We start from the raw sequence: 20,491 nt of genomic DNA, 5'->3' as shown, positions 1-20,491 counted from the left end.
CCTCTATTGTTCTGTTAAGCTACAAGGAAGTAACTGAAGGAGATTATCCTAAGTAAAGATTATGTAGCTTAAGCGTGATTGTTCCTAGTTAAAGTGATTAATTACCCGCCTGGCACTTAGTTAAGGGGTTTATTCCCTTCCTTAGTCCTGTTAATCCCTACAATCTTTCTCGGAGAGGTGACCTTGGTTAAAACACATAGCGCTAAGAAGGGGAGCAAACATATTAAGAACAGTATGCCATATACCCCAGGTCCCTTGAAACATATGCTGTGCAGATGTTTCTTCCCTGCAGCGACTGTGTCAAGCAGCAAGGATGGACCGGCTTCCAGCAATATTCCTCTATTATTAGTATATATATTGTGACATATTTATGCATTTCAGTTCTCTATCATATTTTTTGAAACTTTATTTGCTATTTTTTCATACCCCTTCATATTACTATTTTTTAAAACAATTTCTTAGTGATTTCTTCCTCAGGACTTCAGTTGTCCTTTCATTCTTTTATTTTTCTCTTTCATGGATGCCATGTCCTTTGGAAGCTTGTTTAGACCAACAAGCCTTTTAGGCTTCCTCCACATGAATAGGAATTCACTTTTTGAATAATAAGAATTATATGTCACAGGGGCGGCATCAGGATTTTAGAGATTCGTAAGTGGGGCATGGCTCAAAAAAGGTTGGAACCACTGATCTAGACCCAATTCATTGCTTTTGATCACATACTCTTAATTCACGCATATACCACATGTTACTTATCTATTCTCAGTGATGCACACATAATATGCCTCTATTTGCTTCCACAAATATGTCACTTTTTGTAGCTATATGAAACCTTTTCCATGGTATATAATCATAAAGAAATTATAGGTGTAGGAAATACACATATTTAATGTCACTATTCCAGATTGTTTTCTAAAATGGTTGAACTCGCCTGCCCGGCATGGCTCAGTGGTTGAACATCGACTTATGAACCAGGAGGTCATGGTTTGATTCTAGATCAGGGCACATGCCTGGGGTGTGAGTTCGATCCTTCGATCCCCAGTGTGGGGCATGCAGGAGGCAGCCGATCAGTTATTCTATCTCATTATTGATGTTTCTATCTCTCTCTCCCTTTCCCTTCCTCTCTGAAATCAATTAAAATATATTTTTAAAAAATAAACATAAAATAGTTGAACCCATTTATACTCTTAATAACAATGCATGAAGGCTATCCTCATCAGTTTAAATGAGAACCATTACGTGATATTAAATATTAGTCTTAAGAGATACTGGAAACAATAAAAATAGAATGCAAGAGTGAAATATATTAATTTTCTTAAAGTAGAAAAACCTTTGTGGCTAGATTTTGCTTTATATCATAAAGTCTCCCCAAATTGCCAAGAAATCGTTTAAGAGATTGTTAGAACTACTAAATCTAGAGTTAGTAGTTCTAACAATCTGTTAACTAAGCTTATGTCATTAAACAAAAAGTTAACTAGTGGGTTTTATATGTCAGGATGATCAAAAGAGTAGAACATATTAATAGGACAAATGTTTTTTTAGTAAAATATAGCATGGCTAGCTAGAATGTGCTCTGTTATCAGAATTTACCCGATTTAAATGAAAAGAAATGTTTCAGTGTGCTTTAATGCATTTCAATTTCATGTTAAATAATTGGGCATAATGAATAATAAAGGCCACCAGGAATAAAGTCAAATAAAGTTTATTAACCTGCTGTAACAAGGGAGAACACACCTATCTAGGCACTGTGAGGTGTCTTTAATACGAGGAAATGGGCCCCGATCGGTTTGGCTCAGTGGATAGAGCATCGGCCTGGGGACTGAAGGGTCCCGGGTTCGATTCCAGTCAAGGGCATGTACCTTGGTTGCGGGCACATCCCCAGTAGGGGGTGTGCAGGAGGCAGCTAATCGATGTTTCTCTCTCATCGATGTTTCTGACTCTCTATCCCTCTCCCTTCCTCTCTGTAAAAAATCAATAAAATATATTTAAAAAAATAAGAGGAAATGGGCAAGGGATTCATAGGGTTTTGGCTTGGGCTGAATGATTCTAAGGAAAGGCTAGGAAAGTAGTCTGCCGGGATTGGATACTGCCGTTCCTAAGTGCAGTCAGTTTGGTAGTTGGGTATGTCAGCATTCTGTTCAAGAGTAGGAGGAGTGAATTAGAGCTGGGACTTCTTGGTAAGAATGTAGCACTCATTCAAAAATGGACCATTTAAAAGTCGTTTTGTAGCTGTAGTATGGCCTTGAGCAAAACTTTATTTTCTAGTTTCCTTATTCCTGACTTGCCATTCATCTGTTAGAGATATCACAATCTAATTATCAGTTGGGTTTATTTTCACCTTCTCAGTCTCTCTTTTTGGCCAGTTTCAGCCATTTAGGACCATTGTTCTGTGAAATCCAGATCTCCGTTGCCAGAATTCCATTGACCAGAAGACTATTCAGAGAATCCCATCTATTGTTGGACTAAAGTCAGTTCTTTATGCATACTTTTTGTTGTAATGTTATTGAATCATCAGAAGCAAAAATGGCTGTGTCCATTTTAAGACTCTAGAAATCACATTTGAGCACTATAACACTGACAAATGGTGCAAGATTATTAACAGAGTTTTAATCTACTTCTAAAGCCAAGAGCCGAGGTTTCGGAGTAGACAGAAAATTTCTTAGATTTGACATCAAAGGGGCTGTCTGTCTTGTTTACTATTTTTAGTTTCCTGTTTATAGAGAGTTGCTTAGAAGTTGAGTGTAATTGCCCAGAAACTAGAGTGAGCTGGGTTGTACCTAAAAGAAAGTGGCTACAATCTCAAGAGTCCCAACATATTTTAGTGAAAACATGATCAAATTGTAGCCAGGTAGTGGACTGATACAGGGAGTGACTAGGGGATACAAAGAGCAATATTATATGTATGGTTGTTAGAGATAACAAGTGTCTGTTAATAATTCAGAAATTTAAAACAGCAGAGAAGGAAGAGAAGAGTTTTGGAATAAAGAATAAGAACATGTAAATTAAAGCATGATAATCTTTGGTTCTGGCTATTTAGATTTTGTTCCCTGGGTCCTCGATGGAAGCTTGATCATGCTGATTGATTTGATGCCTTGGGGAGAAGCTGTGTCATTCTCTTACATTATCTTCTGGAGAATTTCTAGGAATCCTCAATTTGAGGTCTCTGGCTGGAACAGTCTTCCAGTAATTTAATGATGTGTTGTGTCACTGTAATTGAGTGCTATGGATACAAGGTGTTTCACTGCTGTTTTAGTTCTTAACAGAATATGGCAAGGTCATTTCTATGGGGGTTCAAGTGCAGTCTTTTCCTAACGATGCTTCAAAAATAGATAATCTAAGAGCTTGTAGAGCTGATTATCTAGCAAGGGAAGATAATTCTATTAGTGAGAAGATTGAACAGCTCTGGAAAATTACTATGTTAACTGTAATTATTAGAATGGAAGAGAATGGCTCCTCTATTGATGTATAGCGCATAATTAATTTATAAGGATTCAGTCAATGATTACCCAGGGAGTTAGAATATAGTGTGAACAGTGAGGACTTGAACAAACCAGTATAGCCCTTTAATTTCTACCATCAAGTGTACTATGGCTGTTCCTGATTGATAGGAATATTAATACCTAGAACCAAAAATCAATTTGAAATATTGTATCAGCTTTTGTATATGAACATGAGTCTACCTCTTCTTAAAGTGTACAATCACTGAACATATATACATGAATATATTTTATTTGCACTTAACTAGTCTAAAGATAACCTTTTTGATTTCTCATATAAATGAATTTGGAGAAAACAGTTTTCATAATAGGAAATCAAAAGATATTTTAGGTGTTAAAGACTTTTTGTCAGTTTTGTTATTTTGATTTTGGGACCTAATTTACAAAAGGCAAAATCAAGAAGAGTTTTAAATGATGAACCTTAGTCATGGTATCCAAAGGTAAGAGTTAATTCCAGGCAATATTTGAAAGTACAGCAATAAGAACAGTAATTATTAGAACTTTTAATCTTTTAAAATAAATAAATTTTATGAAAAATGGTTTAAAATATCTCTAAGATGCAATAATATATTTAAAAGCTTTTTTTTTTTTCCTAGTTGGAGATACTAAGATTGTTAAAAATACCAAAGGTATCACACTAAAACAAGTCAGGCTTTTCAGCTCACATCTTTATAGTGTTGGGGCCAAACTGGTTTATTATCTTGCATAATCACTGAGATTTCATTCTGTAATCCAGCATTCTTACAAACCTTTCCCCTCAATAACTGTTGTGACTCAGCACACATTAACAGTTGCTTATTATGTTTCCAAATTATCACACAATAAAGATAATTAAATCTAAATTTCACACATTAGCCTTTATGTAATTCACAGTTTTTACTACATAATGAAGCTTAGTGATTTGTTTAGCTGTTTTTTTGTTTGTTTTTTCCCTAAAGAATGATTTTTTCCATGAAGGAAGCAGTGCACAGATTTTCATTCTGGTGCAAGCTCCTTGATCTGGCTGACTATTCCATAACATTTTCCTATCATTGCAGCTGACGATGTAATCCTCCAGAACAGTCTGTCTATATATATATATGTATATATGGAGAGCATGACAGAAACATCAATGATGAGAGAGAATCTTGATTGACTGCCTCCCTCACGCCCCTACTAGGGACGGAGCCTGAAACCGGGTATGTGCCCTGACCGGGAATCGAACTGTGACCTCCTAGTTCATAAGTCAATGCTCAACCACAAAGCCACTCCAGCTGGGCCAGAACAGACTCTTACATAGAGCTTAAACTCCATACCATAGCTGTTGACAATGTAATCAGTACTTCATGATTGTATTGCAGAGCTAATCTAGAATTTCTGGCTTCTATAACTGCTGTTGAGAGGCCCAAAGGTATCCTGATTCCTGATCCTTTCTCTTTTTTCAATTATTTCTATTGAGATATAATTGACATAACATTGTGTAAATATAAGGTATACAGTGTATTGATTTAATAAATGTATATATTGTAGTATGATTAACATCACAGTGTTAGCTAACATCTCTCTCACGTCACATAATTATTTTTTGTGTGTATATATGGTGGAAACAATTAAAATATTGTCTTTTAGCAACTTCAAAACTTACAATACACTATCACTGTCTATAATTATTATGTAATTATTAAATACACTAGAGGCCCGGTGCATGGATTTGTGCAACGGTGGGGTCCCTTAGCCTGGCCTGCGCCCTCTTGCAATCCAGGACCCCTCAGGGGATGTCACACTGCCAGTTTCGGCCCAATCCCACAGGCCAGGCCAAGGGACCCCACCAGTGCACGAATCCATGCACCAGGCTGGTTTCGGCCTAATCCCCGCAGGCCAGGCCGAGGGACCCCACGTCAGGCTGGTTTGGGCCCAATCCCCACAGGCCAGGCCGAGGGACCCCACTGGTGCACGAATCCATGTCCCGGGTTTCTAATATGCATATAAGATCTTTGGTTAATCTCTTCTTGCCCTCCCCCCTCTCCCCTTCTCCTTCCCTCTGAGATTCATCAGTTTGTTCTATGTTACCATGCCTGTGTGTTGAGCATCTGCTCCCTAGTGGTTATTGTGCGTCATAGCTACCGGTCGAATGGTCAGACAGTCACTTAGCTACTAGAGCAGCCGTGGGCAAACTACGGCCCGCGGGCCGGATCCGGCCCGTTTGAAATGAATAAAACTAAAAAAAAAAAGACCGTACCCTTTTATGTAATGATGTTTACTTTGAATTTATATTAGTTCACACAAACACTCCATCCATGCTTTTGTTCCGGCCCTCCGGTCCAGTTTAAGAACCCATTGTGGCCCTCGAGTCAAAAAGTTTGCCCACCCCTGTACTAGAGGCAAGTTTATACCCTTAAACAACATTCCCCAATTCTTCCATGCCCCAGCCCCTGGTAACCACCATTCTACTTTCTGTTTTTATAATATTGACCTTTTAAAATTCCACATATAAATGATATCATACAATACTTGTCTTTCTATCTGATTTCTCTCTCTTAGTGTCATGCTTTCAAGGTCCATTCATGTTGTCACAAAAGGTAGGATTTCCTTCTTTCTCATAGCTAAGTCATATTGATTGTCTCCAAGTGTTACCATTCCCCCTGAAAGCTCAAACGTAGGTTGCGGGTTCGATCCCCAGTCAGGGAGTGTAGTGAAGGCAACCAATAGATGTTTCTTTCTCCCATCCTCTCTCTAAGAATGTCCTTGGTTGAGAATTAAAAAAAAAAATCTATATATATAAAAGGCTAATATGCTAAGTGTCCAACTGTCTGACTGGTCGCGATGACGCGCACCGACCACCTGGAGGCAGACACTCAATGCAGGAGCTGCCATGACGAGCACTGGCCATTGATAGAGAAACAGCACTGCAGACCTGGCACCCACAAAGCAACACTTGGCTTCCCCCAAGTGGGACACAGGCCCCACCACCAGTCTGGAACGACAGCCCACCAAATCGCAGCCAATGCTGCCAAGACCCCATGGCACAAAATGTGGTCCACAGCCCAGCCCAGCCCAGAAACAGTGGCTGTGGGCGCCAGGTAATGACGTCACGTAGCAATGCCCGGCTTCCTCTTTCTAGAGACCACTAGCCTCCTTGCAGTTTCTTCAGCCCAGGATCATGACTTTATAGTCAGGTGCAAACATTTTACACTTTAACCAAATATCTGTGAAGTGTTTTCCTGTGCCTCATCTCATTTGATCCTCACAGAAGTCCTGGAGTAGGTATATAGGAGATGCGGTAAAATCCTATTTTCTTTTCATTAGCTGGAAAATGGAGATTTAGCAAGCTTAGAAACATGACCCGACTGAAAAGAAGTAAGAAATTGTGGTCCTTGAAAATGACTTCAGCTTTTCTCACTGTGCAGAATATAGTCAAAGACTGCTGCAGTTAAATATTTTACCCTTTGTTCTCCCTGCGTGATCTACAATCCCTGCGTGATCTACAATCCCTGCTTCATGTTGATATTTACTTCTGTGTTGCTGACAATTACCTGAAAGAGGAGTTGGGGTGCTTCACTGGGCTGGAAAAAGTTTAGCTAAATCAGAAAGTAGGTCTAATTAAGCGAGTTTATCTATACATATAAAGCTCTCGCTGGTGCCAATCACATGCGTGTGTTTCCATCTGTCATTGTCAATCGTGAATTTGGTTGACACTTCTATTATAGAGAGAGGGCGAATAGCGATATTAAAATATTTCTTCTAATTTCCTTTCAATGTGCATGAATTTGTGCACCAGGCCTCTAATAAATAAATAAATAGATAAATAGATAAATAGTATTAACATGTGCCAGAAAAGACATAAAGTCCTATTATTATGACTTTTATTTTAGTAACTTTTTTAATTTAAATTTTACTTTTCAATTACAATTTACAGTTAATATTTTATATTAGTTTCAGGTGTACTGCATAGTGGTTAGATAATCATGTACTTTACACAATGTTCCCTTCGATATTTCCAGTACCCACCTGGCACCATATGTAGTTATTATATTATTGACTACTAGTATATACCCTATGCTGTACTCTACATCCTTATGACTCTTTTTGTAACTACTAATTTCTACTTCTTAGTCCCTTCATTTTATTTTTGTCACACTCTTTAACTTCTTTAAGTTTTTCAGAACTCATTCAGACTTAGTGAACATCAAATACAGAAATTCTTATTGTATTTTTAATATGAGAGCCTGTGGTGCTTTACTAGAAAGTATATGAAAAACCTGATTGTAATAAAACAAATCTTTGTCCAGAAAAATAATACTGTAATTGGGATTTGTTTTCTCAACTAAGGTTTGGGTGTAAAATATGTTTTAAAAACAAAGATAAAGCTATGTAAGTTTTAATAATTATTTAAAATAATAAAGTATTAAATGAACTTAAATGAATGGATTTTGTAAGGAGTTATTCATTTGTTCATTGAAACCTTCACTCTAGTCAGGTCTCCAGCTCTACCATGTCTGCCCTTCTTTTAGTATATGACCTCATTTCTAACATCAAAAAGTACAAAAGCCTTCACAATGAGAACTCCTCCCGTTTTTTGCCTCTGAACCAACTTTTTTGCATCTGTATTTATCCTTTTCTCTATCATCTTCCCATTACAGTGGAAGAAGTATTTCTCTTTCTAGACACTAATATCTCTTCAGTGTTTCAGTCTTTGTTCTCTTCATCTTTTTCTCTGTCTCCTGTATTAGCAGCTTATTTTCTCTGGTTTCTTCCTGTCAGTACTTAACATACTCAAGTTTCTTCCATCTTAAAAAAACAAATAACTCTTTAACCTTGTGTATTACTCTAACTGCTGCCTTATTTTCTCCCCTTCAGAGATTTATCTATATTTATTGTTTCAATTTACTTATGTCATATTCATTCCTTAGTCTTCTGCTATATAGACTTTGCTACTGTATCACTGCAACTGTTTTAGCCTCATCCACTAGCCAGTAGTGACTTCTTCATTTCTAAATTCAGCAGATTCTTTTTTTCTTTTTTCCAAGGTACTCTTCTTAGTCCACTTTTTACTAGACCTCTTGGCAGCTTTTAGTACTATTTGTGCCCTTTTTGAAAATTTTTTTCTTGCTGTTCCTTCTTGTTGGTCTCATCTATGCTCATGTCTTACATTACTATGTATATGCTGATTACAGAAACTTTTTTTTTAGCTTGCCATCCTCATTTAGGTGTCTCACAGGTACCCTAACTCAACCTACCCAAAATAGAAGTCATCTTCCTGTTTCCTCAAATCTTTTTCTCCTGCTATATTTTTCACTCCAGTCCATGATGTTGTCAATGATCTGCTGCCAGAGGCAGAAATTATCTGATTCCACCATCTTATTTCTAATATTCAGTGACCAAATGCTATTGGTTTTACTTCATATTGATCCTGCTTGTTTACTCTCTATATAGCAACCACCATACTGTAGTAGCCACCATCATCTCTCACCTGAGAAATTTTAATATTTCTTTTAACTGGTCTCTCTGCCTCCTATTCTTATTTACTCTCCCTAAGCATTCAAAAGACAGTTAAAGATTTTTTTCCCCAAATAAAATATAATTTATATTCTCTGGTTAAAAAATCTTCAATGGAGTGCTTTCTGTTGTTCGTAGAGTAAAAAGACTTTTATGTTCTGCTTCCTAATTATATCCCCAGCCTCAACTCCAGTTGTTTAGTATATCTGTTTTTTCCTCAAATGCTTTTCTCTCACCTCATAGGCCTTCACACTGTTTCCCCTCTTAATGACACACAATACTCTCTGTGGTTTGTACTTGCCCTGTCATAGTACTTATTTTTTATTGTGGTAGATTAGTTACTTACCATCTAGTCTAGTAGATACAGAAAGCTTAAAAGAAGAAATTCCGTTGTAACCCTGTTACCTACAGTTCTGGATATATAGCAAGTGCTTAATAAACACATATTGAGTGAATCTCTTTGAAGGTAATTGAATATGTGAGGATACCACCATGCTTTAAATTATAACCATTTTGTACTTTAGTAATGCATTTATTTTTTTTTAACCTACTAATATGTGAATGGGTATGGGTTTTAGAAAGCAAGTTTTATGTGTGTGTATTGTACATAGAAAGGAAGTGTATACATATAAGAGCAGAAAAAACCTATTATTGGAAGTCAGAAACTCCATTGTCTTCTGTGGACAAATCTTTATGTTCCTTTGAATCTAACTTCCCTCTTCAAATAATGGGATTGGACTAGATGGTCTAAGACATTTCTCTTGTATGACACTCCAAATATATGTGAGAGATATTAAATGTATAACTATGTAATTTTTATTTATTTTTTATTTTATTAAAATGCATATAAATTTATATTTATCTGCATATTAAAATAACTTTGTTTTTGCAGGAAAGATGATAAAGACTACGCTTTAAAACAAATAGAAGGAACCGGAATCTCTATGTCGGCATGTAGAGAAATAGCAGTAAGTGGAGCTTTTTTTATCAACATTATTACCAACTGACTTAGAAGGTCAATTATGTAGGTGTCTGAATTGTGATTGTCATATATACTCATTAATTGAAAGTTAATAAACATTTTCATATCAACTATATGTAGAAGAATATATTCATTATGTAGAGGTGCCATGTAAATCTAATAAACATTTCTATATGAATTTATTTTATTGGTATTAAATCAATCTCTGTTGTTTATATAAATATATGTTTTTCCAATAAGTATCACTAAATAGTTAAGGGTTTAGTTCTTATTTCATCTAGTATAATAAAAGTCGTATGTTAGTTCATATAAAATTAATATTCTATTTTAATGATGTTACTTATGTGACCTTAAAATGAGATTGTGTTATTTGATTTTCATAGTATCTGTCTATTTATATAAACATATATGCCTTTTTCTTTTGGAAGCATAGGTTTCCATATGGTACTAGAATCTCATTTTGATTTCAAAGGAAGATATTCTTCATGTTAATCCATTACTAACTAACTATTCATACAATTAAATTGAGTATTACTCCCATGAGATTTATCTTCAGTTTTTAATATTGTAAAACTGTGGGTCCAAATGTGTTTTTTCTAGCTTTAATTTAAATAATTTTACTCATTTAACAAATTCTATACCATAAATAAGGATTTTAACCAACAGTCATTTATTGTGTATCATGTTGACAGGAACTAGAGTAGGTAGAAGTAAAGAAACGAAACAAGGGTCCCTGGCCATAAGTATTTACATGTTGATGAGGAAAGAGCCTAATAAAGCTTATAATAATAACAGTGTTCCAAGGACTATGACAGTAGTGTACACAGAATGGGAGAAGGGTATACCTCTAAACTACAGAAGTCACAGAAAGTTCCAGGTTTTGGAGGACATGTAAGAATTACCAACATGAGGGAAGAATAGGGTGAGATGGAGGGCATTCTTAGCCAAAGGTATGCTGGGTTGGAAATTATATTTTACTTAATTGATACATTTTTCAAAATTTTGAATCTTGAGGCAAATCTGTACATTAACTGTCAGTTCTTCAACACCTACTACTCTAGTCAGTTTAAAGGATTAAAATCCATTGAACTATGGTAGTGACGTGAGGAGTCATGGTAGTGATTACTTTTGGAGGGGACAGGGAGTGGCATGGAGGGGAGGGGGAGACAAGGTAGTTTTCAGAATGCTAATAATCTTCTATTTCTTGATCTTACTCTGAGTCTGGTTATATGGGCTTAATATGTGAAAACTCACTGAGCTGTGCTCTTGTGGGTGAATGCTTTTCTCTATGTTTATTATAGTTCAACCAAAAGTTTTAAAAACAAACAAAACAATTGATTTCAGGAACAGATATATTTATGTTTATATTGAAAACTGTAAATTTAGTTTAAACACAAAAAGGAATATGAAAGCTTATTTTAATGTACTAATTGTGGTTCTTCAGCCTAAGGTGAACAGAAATTTTTAATTTTGATGAATTTAATTTACGAATTTTTTCCTTTTATGACTATTGTTTTCTGTGTCTGGCTGAAGAAATCTTTATCGACCCACTGATTGTGAAGATAATTATGTTTTCTTCTAAAAGCTTTTATAGATTTAACTTTATTTTCTAGTCTATGATTAAATTTTGTTTGTGATATGCTGTAGGTTTTGAGGCTCTTCTCTTCTCATTCCATATGAATATACAATTGTTTTTTGAAGACATTCAATTCCCTGTTGAATTCCTTTGGTACCTTTTTAGAAAACTAAATGGCTTTGTAAGTGTAGGACCATTTCTGGGCTCTATTTCATTCTATTGATCTCTTTGTCTATCCTTATGCCAATACCAGATTATTCTAACTCAGCGATTTTCAACTGGTGTGCTGCAAGAATTTTTAAAACATGCAATACCTATTTATTTAGTCAGGGGCACTGATCTCTTTTCCCTTAAATTGTCAAATTAAAAAAAAATAACAACAGCCAACACAACAATAGCCAGTAGTTGTGAATGAACCAAAATATATCTATATTTTTTGTCACATTGGCAAAAAATATAATATAGTATTTTAGTGTGCCATAGAAATTTAGTAATTAGTTCATGTGTGCCAGGAGATGTAAAACGTTGAAAATCGCTGCTCTATCATTATAGCAAGATTTGAAATATGGTCTTACAAAATCACCAGCTTTGTTCTTCTGTTTCAGGATTGTTTGAACTTTGCATTATTATATAAAATTTTTAATCAGCTAGTCAGTTTCTAATTCTAAAAAATCCTTGCTGGGGTTATGATTTCGATCGATTCAGAGAATTGACATCTTAATAATATTGGAACTAAGAAGCCATGAATGTAGAAAGACACACTTTCCGTTTTATAAGGTTTTCTTTCATTTCTCTCAGTGTTTTATAGTTTTTAGTATAGAGTTTTTGTACATCTTTTGTTATATTCACTCCTAAGCACTTCATGTTTTCTGACAGCATTATACATGGAATTATTTGAAAATTTTGATTTTCCATTTATTTGCTTCTGTACTCAGAAATACAATTGATTTTTTAATGTTGTATATATATTTATATACTTATATATATATCTAAATTCACCGGTAGGTTTTTGGTGATATATTGGGATTTTCTATATAATTATATCACCTATAACTAAAAATGATTTTACTTCTTTCCATCTTTATGCTTTTAATTTTTTTAAAATTCTTTTATTGCACTGTCTAGGACCTTGCATGCAATGTTGAATAGTAGTGAGAGCAGATCTCTGTGACTTGTTCCCAGTCTTGGGGTCAGGTATTTTTTTTTTAGTGTTTCACCATTACATAAAATGCTAACTATCACTTTTTTTATAGATGTCATTAGCCAGGCTTAGGTTGTTGCCTTTTTTTCTTTTCTCATCCATAGGTGCACGATTTTTGTCCAGTTTCTTCCCGCATCTCCCATTCCCCTTTCCCCCCCAAGAATAGTCAGTCCATTCCCTTTCTATGTCCCTGATTCATTATAATCACCAGTTCATTCTGTACATCAGATTATTTATTCACTTGGTTCTTAGATTCACTTGTTGATAGATGCATGTTTGTTGTTCACAATTTGTATCTTTACCTTTTTCTTCTTCCTCTTCTTAAAGGATACCTTTCAGCATTTCGTATAATACTGGTTTAGTGGTGATGAACTCCTTTAGCTTTTCCTTATCTGTGAAGCTCTTTATCTGACCTTCAATTCTGAATGATAGCTTTGCTGGATAAAGTAATCTTGGTTGTAGGTTCTTGGTATTCATCACTTTGAATATTTCTTGCCATTCCCTTCTGGCCTGCCAAGTTTCTGTTGAGAAATCAGCTGACAGTCGTATGGGTATTCCCTTGTAGGTAATTGAGTCTCTTTCTCTTGCTGCTTTTAAGATTCTCTCTTTGTCTTTTGCTCTTGGCATTTTAATTATGATGTGTCTTGGTGTGGTCCTCTTTGGATTCCTTTTGTTTGGGGTTCTCTGCGCTTCTTGGACCTGTAAGTCCATTTCTTTCACCAGGTGGGGGAAGTTTTCTGCCATTATTTCTTCAAATAGGTTTTCAATATCTTGCTGTCTCTCATCTTCTGGCACCCCAATTATTCTGATGTTTGTACGCTTGAAGCTGTCCCAGAGGCTCCTTACACTATCTTCGTATTTTCGGATTCTTTTTTCATTTTGCTTTTCCGGTTGGGTGTTTTTTGCTTCTTCGCATTTCAAATCTTTGGCTTGATTCTTGCGCTCCTCTGGTCTGCTATTGGGTGTAATATTCTTTATTTCAGAGCGTGTATGCTTAATTTCTAGTTTCTTTATCATAGCATCGAGGGTCTCATTAGTTTTCGTGAAGCTCTCCAAAAGTTTATTGCAAGCCCTCAAAATTGCGTTTTTTAGCTCTATATCCTCCATTTCTGTCATGTTTTTTTGTCTCCGCATTTTTTATGCTTTCTTGGTGCACCCCCTAGTGGTCTTTGTGCGCAGTCTTGTTCTAGTTGAGCCTTGATTGTTGTAGTTAATACTAGAGGGATTTGACCACCAGGCCGACTGGCTGTGTGAATCAGCTGTGTCTGCCGCGGAAAACTTCTGTCCTCTGGGGAGGTGCTAATCTAGCCTTTGCCTGAGGCGATCCGGCAAATGGCTCTGCGCAGGGCTTGGGCGGGGCGGGCTCAACAGGGCGGGCGGAGGGAGCCGTTATGGTGCCCTCAGTCCTGTTCCCAGAGGCTCTGCTTCTCAGAACCCCCGGAACCGCTGCAAACCTCGGAGGGAAAGCTGCCTTCCAACTGATGCCAGACACTCCCGCTTCTCCCGTTTGGGTCCGAGTCCCCAGCGATTCGCCCGTATCTGGAGCTCAGAGTCTGAGACTCCCCCCTGACCGAAAACGACAACCGCGCTCTCAGCCACCAGCCCGCTTTGCGCGCGCACCTCCGCACCTGAGTTTTTTCCACACTGCGCCTCCTCTGAGCCTCGGTGTGCTGTTATTTTTCCTTCTAGTTGAAGAGTCTCTCCTCAGCCAGCCTTCCTGTGGTTCTGGGTGATGTCCGTTCCATCTTTTAGTTGTATTTTTGAAGTGGTTGTTTGCGGCAGCAGTCTGCGGTGTTTACCTATGCCGCCATCTTGGTGGAGTCCTCGCCTTCTATTTTTTCATAAATGGTATTGACTTTTATCAAATGCTTTTTGTGTTGTTAAGGAGTTCTAGGTAGTATGAGTTTGAAGGATGTTAGTCTAATTATCTTTCCTATACTGCAAGCATGTCAAACTCACAGCCTGCGGGCCGCGTGCAGCCCACAGTGAATATTTTTGCGGCCCAGCCAATATAATGTTATATGAGAAACATTTTAATAAAAATTTCATAACTTAATTTTTACAATATCCTGTTATACATAATTATTAATAACGAACTACAATGTTTGCTAATGACTGATTACTATAATTGTGTTGCATTCATTTCCCTTATGCGCTTTATGCGCAGGTGCACCATTTCCACTAATACCAGCAGCGAATATTTTAGCAGCTGATTGCCAAGTCATTAGTCTTGAGCTGACTTGTTTGGTGTGCGCAATAGGAAATATTTCACTTTCGGAGAACAAGAAAAATAGGTTTATTTGCATTACACTTATTAATTTGTGCAGTTATTCAGTATCTGGTAAGTTAATGTTCAAGAAAAAACATTAATTTTTATTAAAATGTTCTATTATTTTATGTTAACGATTACTGATTTATTTCAGCCCTTTGTAGTCAGCATGTCTCTATCGAAATAAACCACCATTTCTATGAAAATTGAAGCTTTTGGTTTTTTGCAGCCCACATAAACTTAAACCTTGTTTATTTGGCCTGTATTAGCTTTTGAGTTTCACATGCTTGCTGTACTGTCTTTGTCTTTGGTATCTAGATTATAGTGTCCGCATGAAAAAAGTTAGGGAGCATTTTTTCATTCTCTATTTTCTGACAGAGTTTCTATATGATTGGTAATTATTTTTCCTTAAATGTTTGATATTATTCACCAACCAGTATTATTTTCTTAATAGATATAGGACTCCTCAGATTTTATATTTCATCTTGTGTTTGATAAATTGTATTTTTACTTAATTTGTCCATTTCTTTTAAGTTGTTGAATTTGTTAGCACAAAGTTGTGCATAATAGTCCCTTATTAACTTTTCACATCTGTAGCTTCTGTAGTGATGTCCTGTTTCATTGCCGACTTGGTAATTTTTGTTTCTGTCTAAATCATTGATTTCTGTTCTTAACTTTATTATTTCTTCTGCTTATTTTAAGCTTACATTTATTTTTTATTTTCTTAAGGTAGAACCTTAGGTCATTCATTTTTAAACTATTCTTTTCTAATATAATTAATGAAAACTATAAATATTTCTTTAAGCTGTGTTTTACTTATATTCTACAAATTTTGTTGTATTTTAATTGTTTTTAGTTTAAAATATTTTCACTTATCTTTGAAATTTTTAAAATATTCTATTCATGGGTTATTTAGAAATGTATTGTTTAATTTTTAAATATGTGAGGCTTTCTAGGTAATTTATTGTGGTTGATTACTAATTTATTTTTGTTGTGGTTGGAGAAAAGGGACCCTAGGGTATGTTTTAGAGCAGGGGTCCTCAAACTACGGCCCTCGGGCCACATGCAAATACAAGTATTGTATTTGTTCCCGTTTTGTTTTTTTACTTCAAAATAAGATATGTGCAGTGTGCATAGGAATTTGTTCATAGTTTTTTTTTAAACTATAGTCCGGACCTCCAACGGTCTGAGGGACAGTGAACTGGCCCCCTGTTTAAAAAGTTTGAGGACCCCTGTTTTAGAGATACATACTAAAATATTTATAGGTGAAATCATGTGATATCGGAGATTTACTTCAAAATAATCCCAGTTAAGGTGGGAGGAGAGGTTATGAAGATATATATAAAACTAGAGGCCTGGTGCACGAAATTCATGCACGGGGGTGGGTCCCCCTTAGCCCAGCCTGCACCCTCTCCAATCTGGGACCCTCAGGGGACATCCCTCTCACAATTCTGGACCGCTGTCTCCTAATCGCTCACCTGCCTGCCTGCCTGGTGGCCCATAACTGCTCCCCCCTGCCGGCCTGATCGCTGCTCACTGCCCCCCGCCCTGCCGGGCTGGTTGCCCCTAACTGCCCCCCGCTGTCAGCCAGGCCACCCCCAACTGCCCCTTCCCTGCCAGCCTGGTCACTTCTAACTGCCCCCCCCCCGCCAGCCTAGTTGCCCCTCACTGCCCCTCCTGCCAGCCTAATTGCCCCCAACTGCTTCCACTGCCGGCCTGGTCGCCCCTAACTTCCCCACCCCCCTTCTGGCCTGGTTGCCTCTTACTGCCCCCTCTGCCAGCCTGGTTGCTACTAACTGCCCCTCCCCTGCTGACCTGGTTGCCCCCAAATGCCCCCCCCCTGCTGGTCTGGTCTCCCCTCACGGGCCCCCCGCTGGCCTGGTCGCCCCACGCAGCCTGCTTGTTTAGTCGTTTGGTCGTCCCTCACTAACCCCCTTGCCGGCCTGATCGTAGGCAGCCATCTTGTGAGGGCATGTCGGTCAATTTGCATATTACCTCTTTATTATATAGGATGGGAAAAAATGATTTGGTTTTCAAACAAATCACTTCCCCAACATCCTTCTGGAATGAATTACGTTCAAGAACCAAGGCTCCACATATATAGGGATTTGCTTTACTCTTCTATTTTATATACTTCTGAAAAAAATTTCCATAGTAAAAAAAGAGAAAGAAAATCTCATCTTTTCTGCCAAATCTTATCAGACCTTTCTCCCTTCCATGTATGAGATCTTCCTCTGAGAAGTCCTGTTTTCCCACCACTCACCGTCATTATTCTTTTACTAGAGGCCCACTGCACGAAATTCAAGCACTGGTAGAGTCCCTAGCAGCTGCAGGCTGGGTACTCCCTCCTTTTCCCCGCCTGTCTGTCCCCGCCGCTGACCAGAGCCTCCCTCCCTCGCTTCCCTCAGCTGCCTGCCGGCACCAGGACCTCCCTCCCTTCCCCTGGCCCCCTGGTCGAACTCCCGGAAGAACTCCAGTCGAGGGGACAATTTGCATACTATGCTTTTTTTACATAGGATAATCTGTACCCAATTTCTTTTCTTCATAGCACTTATTACAAATTATAACTATAAGGAGTTTCTTTCTTTTTGTTTGCTTATTTTCTATTTGTTGGTCCTACCCCCCACTACACTCACTGTAAAATTAATTAACTTTTAAAATATAAAGCCAATACTCCATGGCCAATACCATTTCTTCACTAGTGTGTACTAGGCTTGACATATAGTCTTTGCTCAGTGAGTAATTCTAAAAGAAGGGAGGAAGGAAAGAACTCTGAGAATTTCTACCAAAGTTAAGAGCATTGCATATCTTCATCCTCACTGTATTGTAAATGGTTTGTTTTGTGTTTCCAGAATTTTCTGTGAGCTGAAATTCTTTAGCATATTGGTTTTCAAACTGCTTTAGTGGATCCTCCTTATTGCTAGAGGATGCCTTGTAGTTGGGATAGGGAAGCTAGGGGAGCAGAGGTAAAGTTTCAGACTCTATTTTTAAACCCCACATGTACTTTAACCTGAGCATCTCAGTTTTTAAAATGAATTTGCAAGAATTCTATTGAAGAAAAGGATCCACAGCTCTTCAAAATATCGAAAATATGCTTTCATAGTAATTTTAACTCAATCATACTTATGGCATAAATTTAGAATTTATTACTTTTGTTGTGCTTTAAAATTTTTAATATTAAAAGTCAATGTCATTTTGAGATTATTACAGGCTTTCTTAACCTATTTTCTATTTTACGGCACAATTGGAATGAATTAAGTTTATTATAAACAATGTATTAAAACATTTATATTTTTAGCAGTGATCTTAGTACTAAGGAAATTATAAGATTTTTTTCCCAGTACAATTAGAAAAACTTAGGTGGTTTATGTGACGGAAACCATTGCATAAAGTTATTTAAACCTTTTATTTAAATAGTTTTGACACAAAATCTTCTAAAGGGCAAAAAATAACTTACAAAATGTTAAGAAATAGGCATTTCTATATGGGGGGGTCGGGGGAGGGTCCTCTGTGTGGTGTGATGAAATGCTAAAGTTCTATTTATCAGATATGTGGAATTGTCATGTCAGAACACCAGTTTCACAGTATTGTATGTAGTGGTTAAGACCCTAGCTAGATTACCTGAGGTCTTATTCTAGCTTTACCTGTTAACTATCTTGAAGGGCCCAAAGCAACTTACTTAATTTCCCTGTTTTAGTTTTGTCATTTGTAAGAAAGAAATTATGATAGTATCTCACAGGGTTATGTTAAAGAGCATAGAGCACTTTTTCGGACATAATAATTCATTTATTCATATATTTATATATGTACCAAATCCTTAATATGTGCCTACCAGGTGCCAAGCAGTATGTTAGAAGCTAGTAGGGCAATGTCCAGCAAGACACGTGCCTGCCACTGTTCATTTCATAACCTAGTATATATTTAAACCTTCTGTGTGTGGATTGTAAAAAGAACTAGGCCCCCAGGGTATTAGGTTTGGGGAGGTATTGATTGGTAATGGCCATGGAGTATTGGTTTTGTATTTTAAAAGTTAATTTTTAAAGCATTTAAATCTTGATTCTAACCATTACCTAGGAATATGATCTTGAGCAAATTATTTAAACCGCTATTTCCTCATCTATACTAATCTATTCTAATAAAAGGATAATATGCTAATTAAACCAGGAGACCGTCCGGGATACCAGCTGGGGAGAGCAGTTGGGGGCCATGAGGCCAGCAGGGGAGGGCATTTGGGGGCCATGAGGCCGGCAGGGGTGGGCAGTTGGGAGGAAGAAGGCTGACAGGGGGGACAGTAGGGGGCAAGCAGGCCAACAGGCAGAGTGGTTAGGGGCAATCGGGCAGGAAGGCAGGTGAGCGGTTAGGAGACAGCAATCCCGGATTGCGAGAGGGATGTCTGACTGTCGGTTTAGGCCCAATCCCTGGGCCTAAACCAGCAGTCGGACATCCCCCGAGGGGTCCCAGATTGGAGAGGGTGCAGGCCAGGCGATGGGACAGCTTCCCCGCCCCCCCCCCCCGTGCATGAATTTCATGCACCAGGCCACTAGTTTGTAAAATAAAAGTACTGTAATCTCTCTTTATCCATAGGGGATATGTTCCCCTGCTGGGTGTCTAAAAAAACACAGGTAGTACTGAACCCTACATACTATTCAGTTAATCCTTAAACAACATGGGGTTTAGGGGCACTGAAACTGCCCACCCTCCATCCTGCAAAGTTGAAAAGCTGATCATAACTTTTTTATTTTTTTTAATGATCAAGGAGAGAGAGAGAGAAAGAGAGAGAGAGAGAGAGAGAGAGAGAGAGAGAGAGAAAGAGAGAAACGTTGATTTATTGTTCCACTTATTAATGCATTCATTGGTTGATTCTTGTATGCGCCCTGACTGGGGATTGAACCCACAACCCTGGCATATAGGGACAACACTAACCAACTAAGCCACCGGCCAGGGCCCGAGCATAACTTTTGACTTTCCAGAAACTTAACTAATAGCCTAGAGTTGACCAGAAGCCTTAAGAATACCATAAATACTAGATTAATACATATTTTAATATGTTATACTAGAGGCCCGGTGCACAAAATTTGTGCACTCGGGGAGTGGGGGGGGTCCCTCAGCCCAGCCTATGCCCTCTTGCAGTCTGGGACCCCTTGGAGGATGTCCACCTGCTGGCTTAGGCCCGCTCCCTGGGGGATCGGGCCCAAGTTGGCAGTTAGACATCCCTCTGGCAGCCCAGCAGTCCTCGGGGGATGTCCACTTACCAGCAGGGAGCAGACCTAAGCTGCAGTCGGACATCCTTAGTGCTGCTGAGGAGGCGGGAGAGGCTCCCGCCATCACCGCTGTGCTGGCAGCCATCAGCCTGGCTTGTGGCTGAGCAGACCTCCCCCTGTGGGAGCACACTGACCACCAGGGGACAGCTCCTGCATTGAGCATCTGCCCCCTGGTGGTCAGTGTGTGTCATAATGACCAGTCATTCCCAGTCGTTCTGCTGTTAGGGTTAATT

The 20,491-nt window shown here is 38.0% G+C and overlaps 1 protein-coding gene across 4 annotated transcripts in view; it reads left to right on the top strand.

The window, feature by feature from the left end:
- The window catches only part of CDK8 (cyclin-dependent kinase 8), a 200,181-nt gene that overhangs the window by 85,610 nt on the left and 94,080 nt on the right, over window positions 1-20,491 (top strand). For all 4 annotated transcript variants that reach the window (XM_014539415.1, XM_005865906.2, XM_014539414.1 and 1 more), the window contains exon 3: window positions 9,862-9,937. In XM_014539415.1, the coding sequence (XP_014394901.1) occupies window positions 9,862-9,937 (76 nt within the window). The remainder of the gene's footprint in view (window positions 1-9,861; window positions 9,938-20,491) is intronic.

Source organism: Myotis brandtii, unplaced genomic scaffold (genome assembly GCF_000412655.1).
Source record: "Myotis brandtii unplaced genomic scaffold, ASM41265v1 scaffold216, whole genome shotgun sequence".
Taxonomy (NCBI): Eukaryota; Metazoa; Chordata; class Mammalia; order Chiroptera; family Vespertilionidae; genus Myotis; species Myotis brandtii.
The sequence above is the reverse complement of the archived record's forward strand: the minus strand, read 5'-3'. Positions and strand labels throughout refer to the sequence as shown.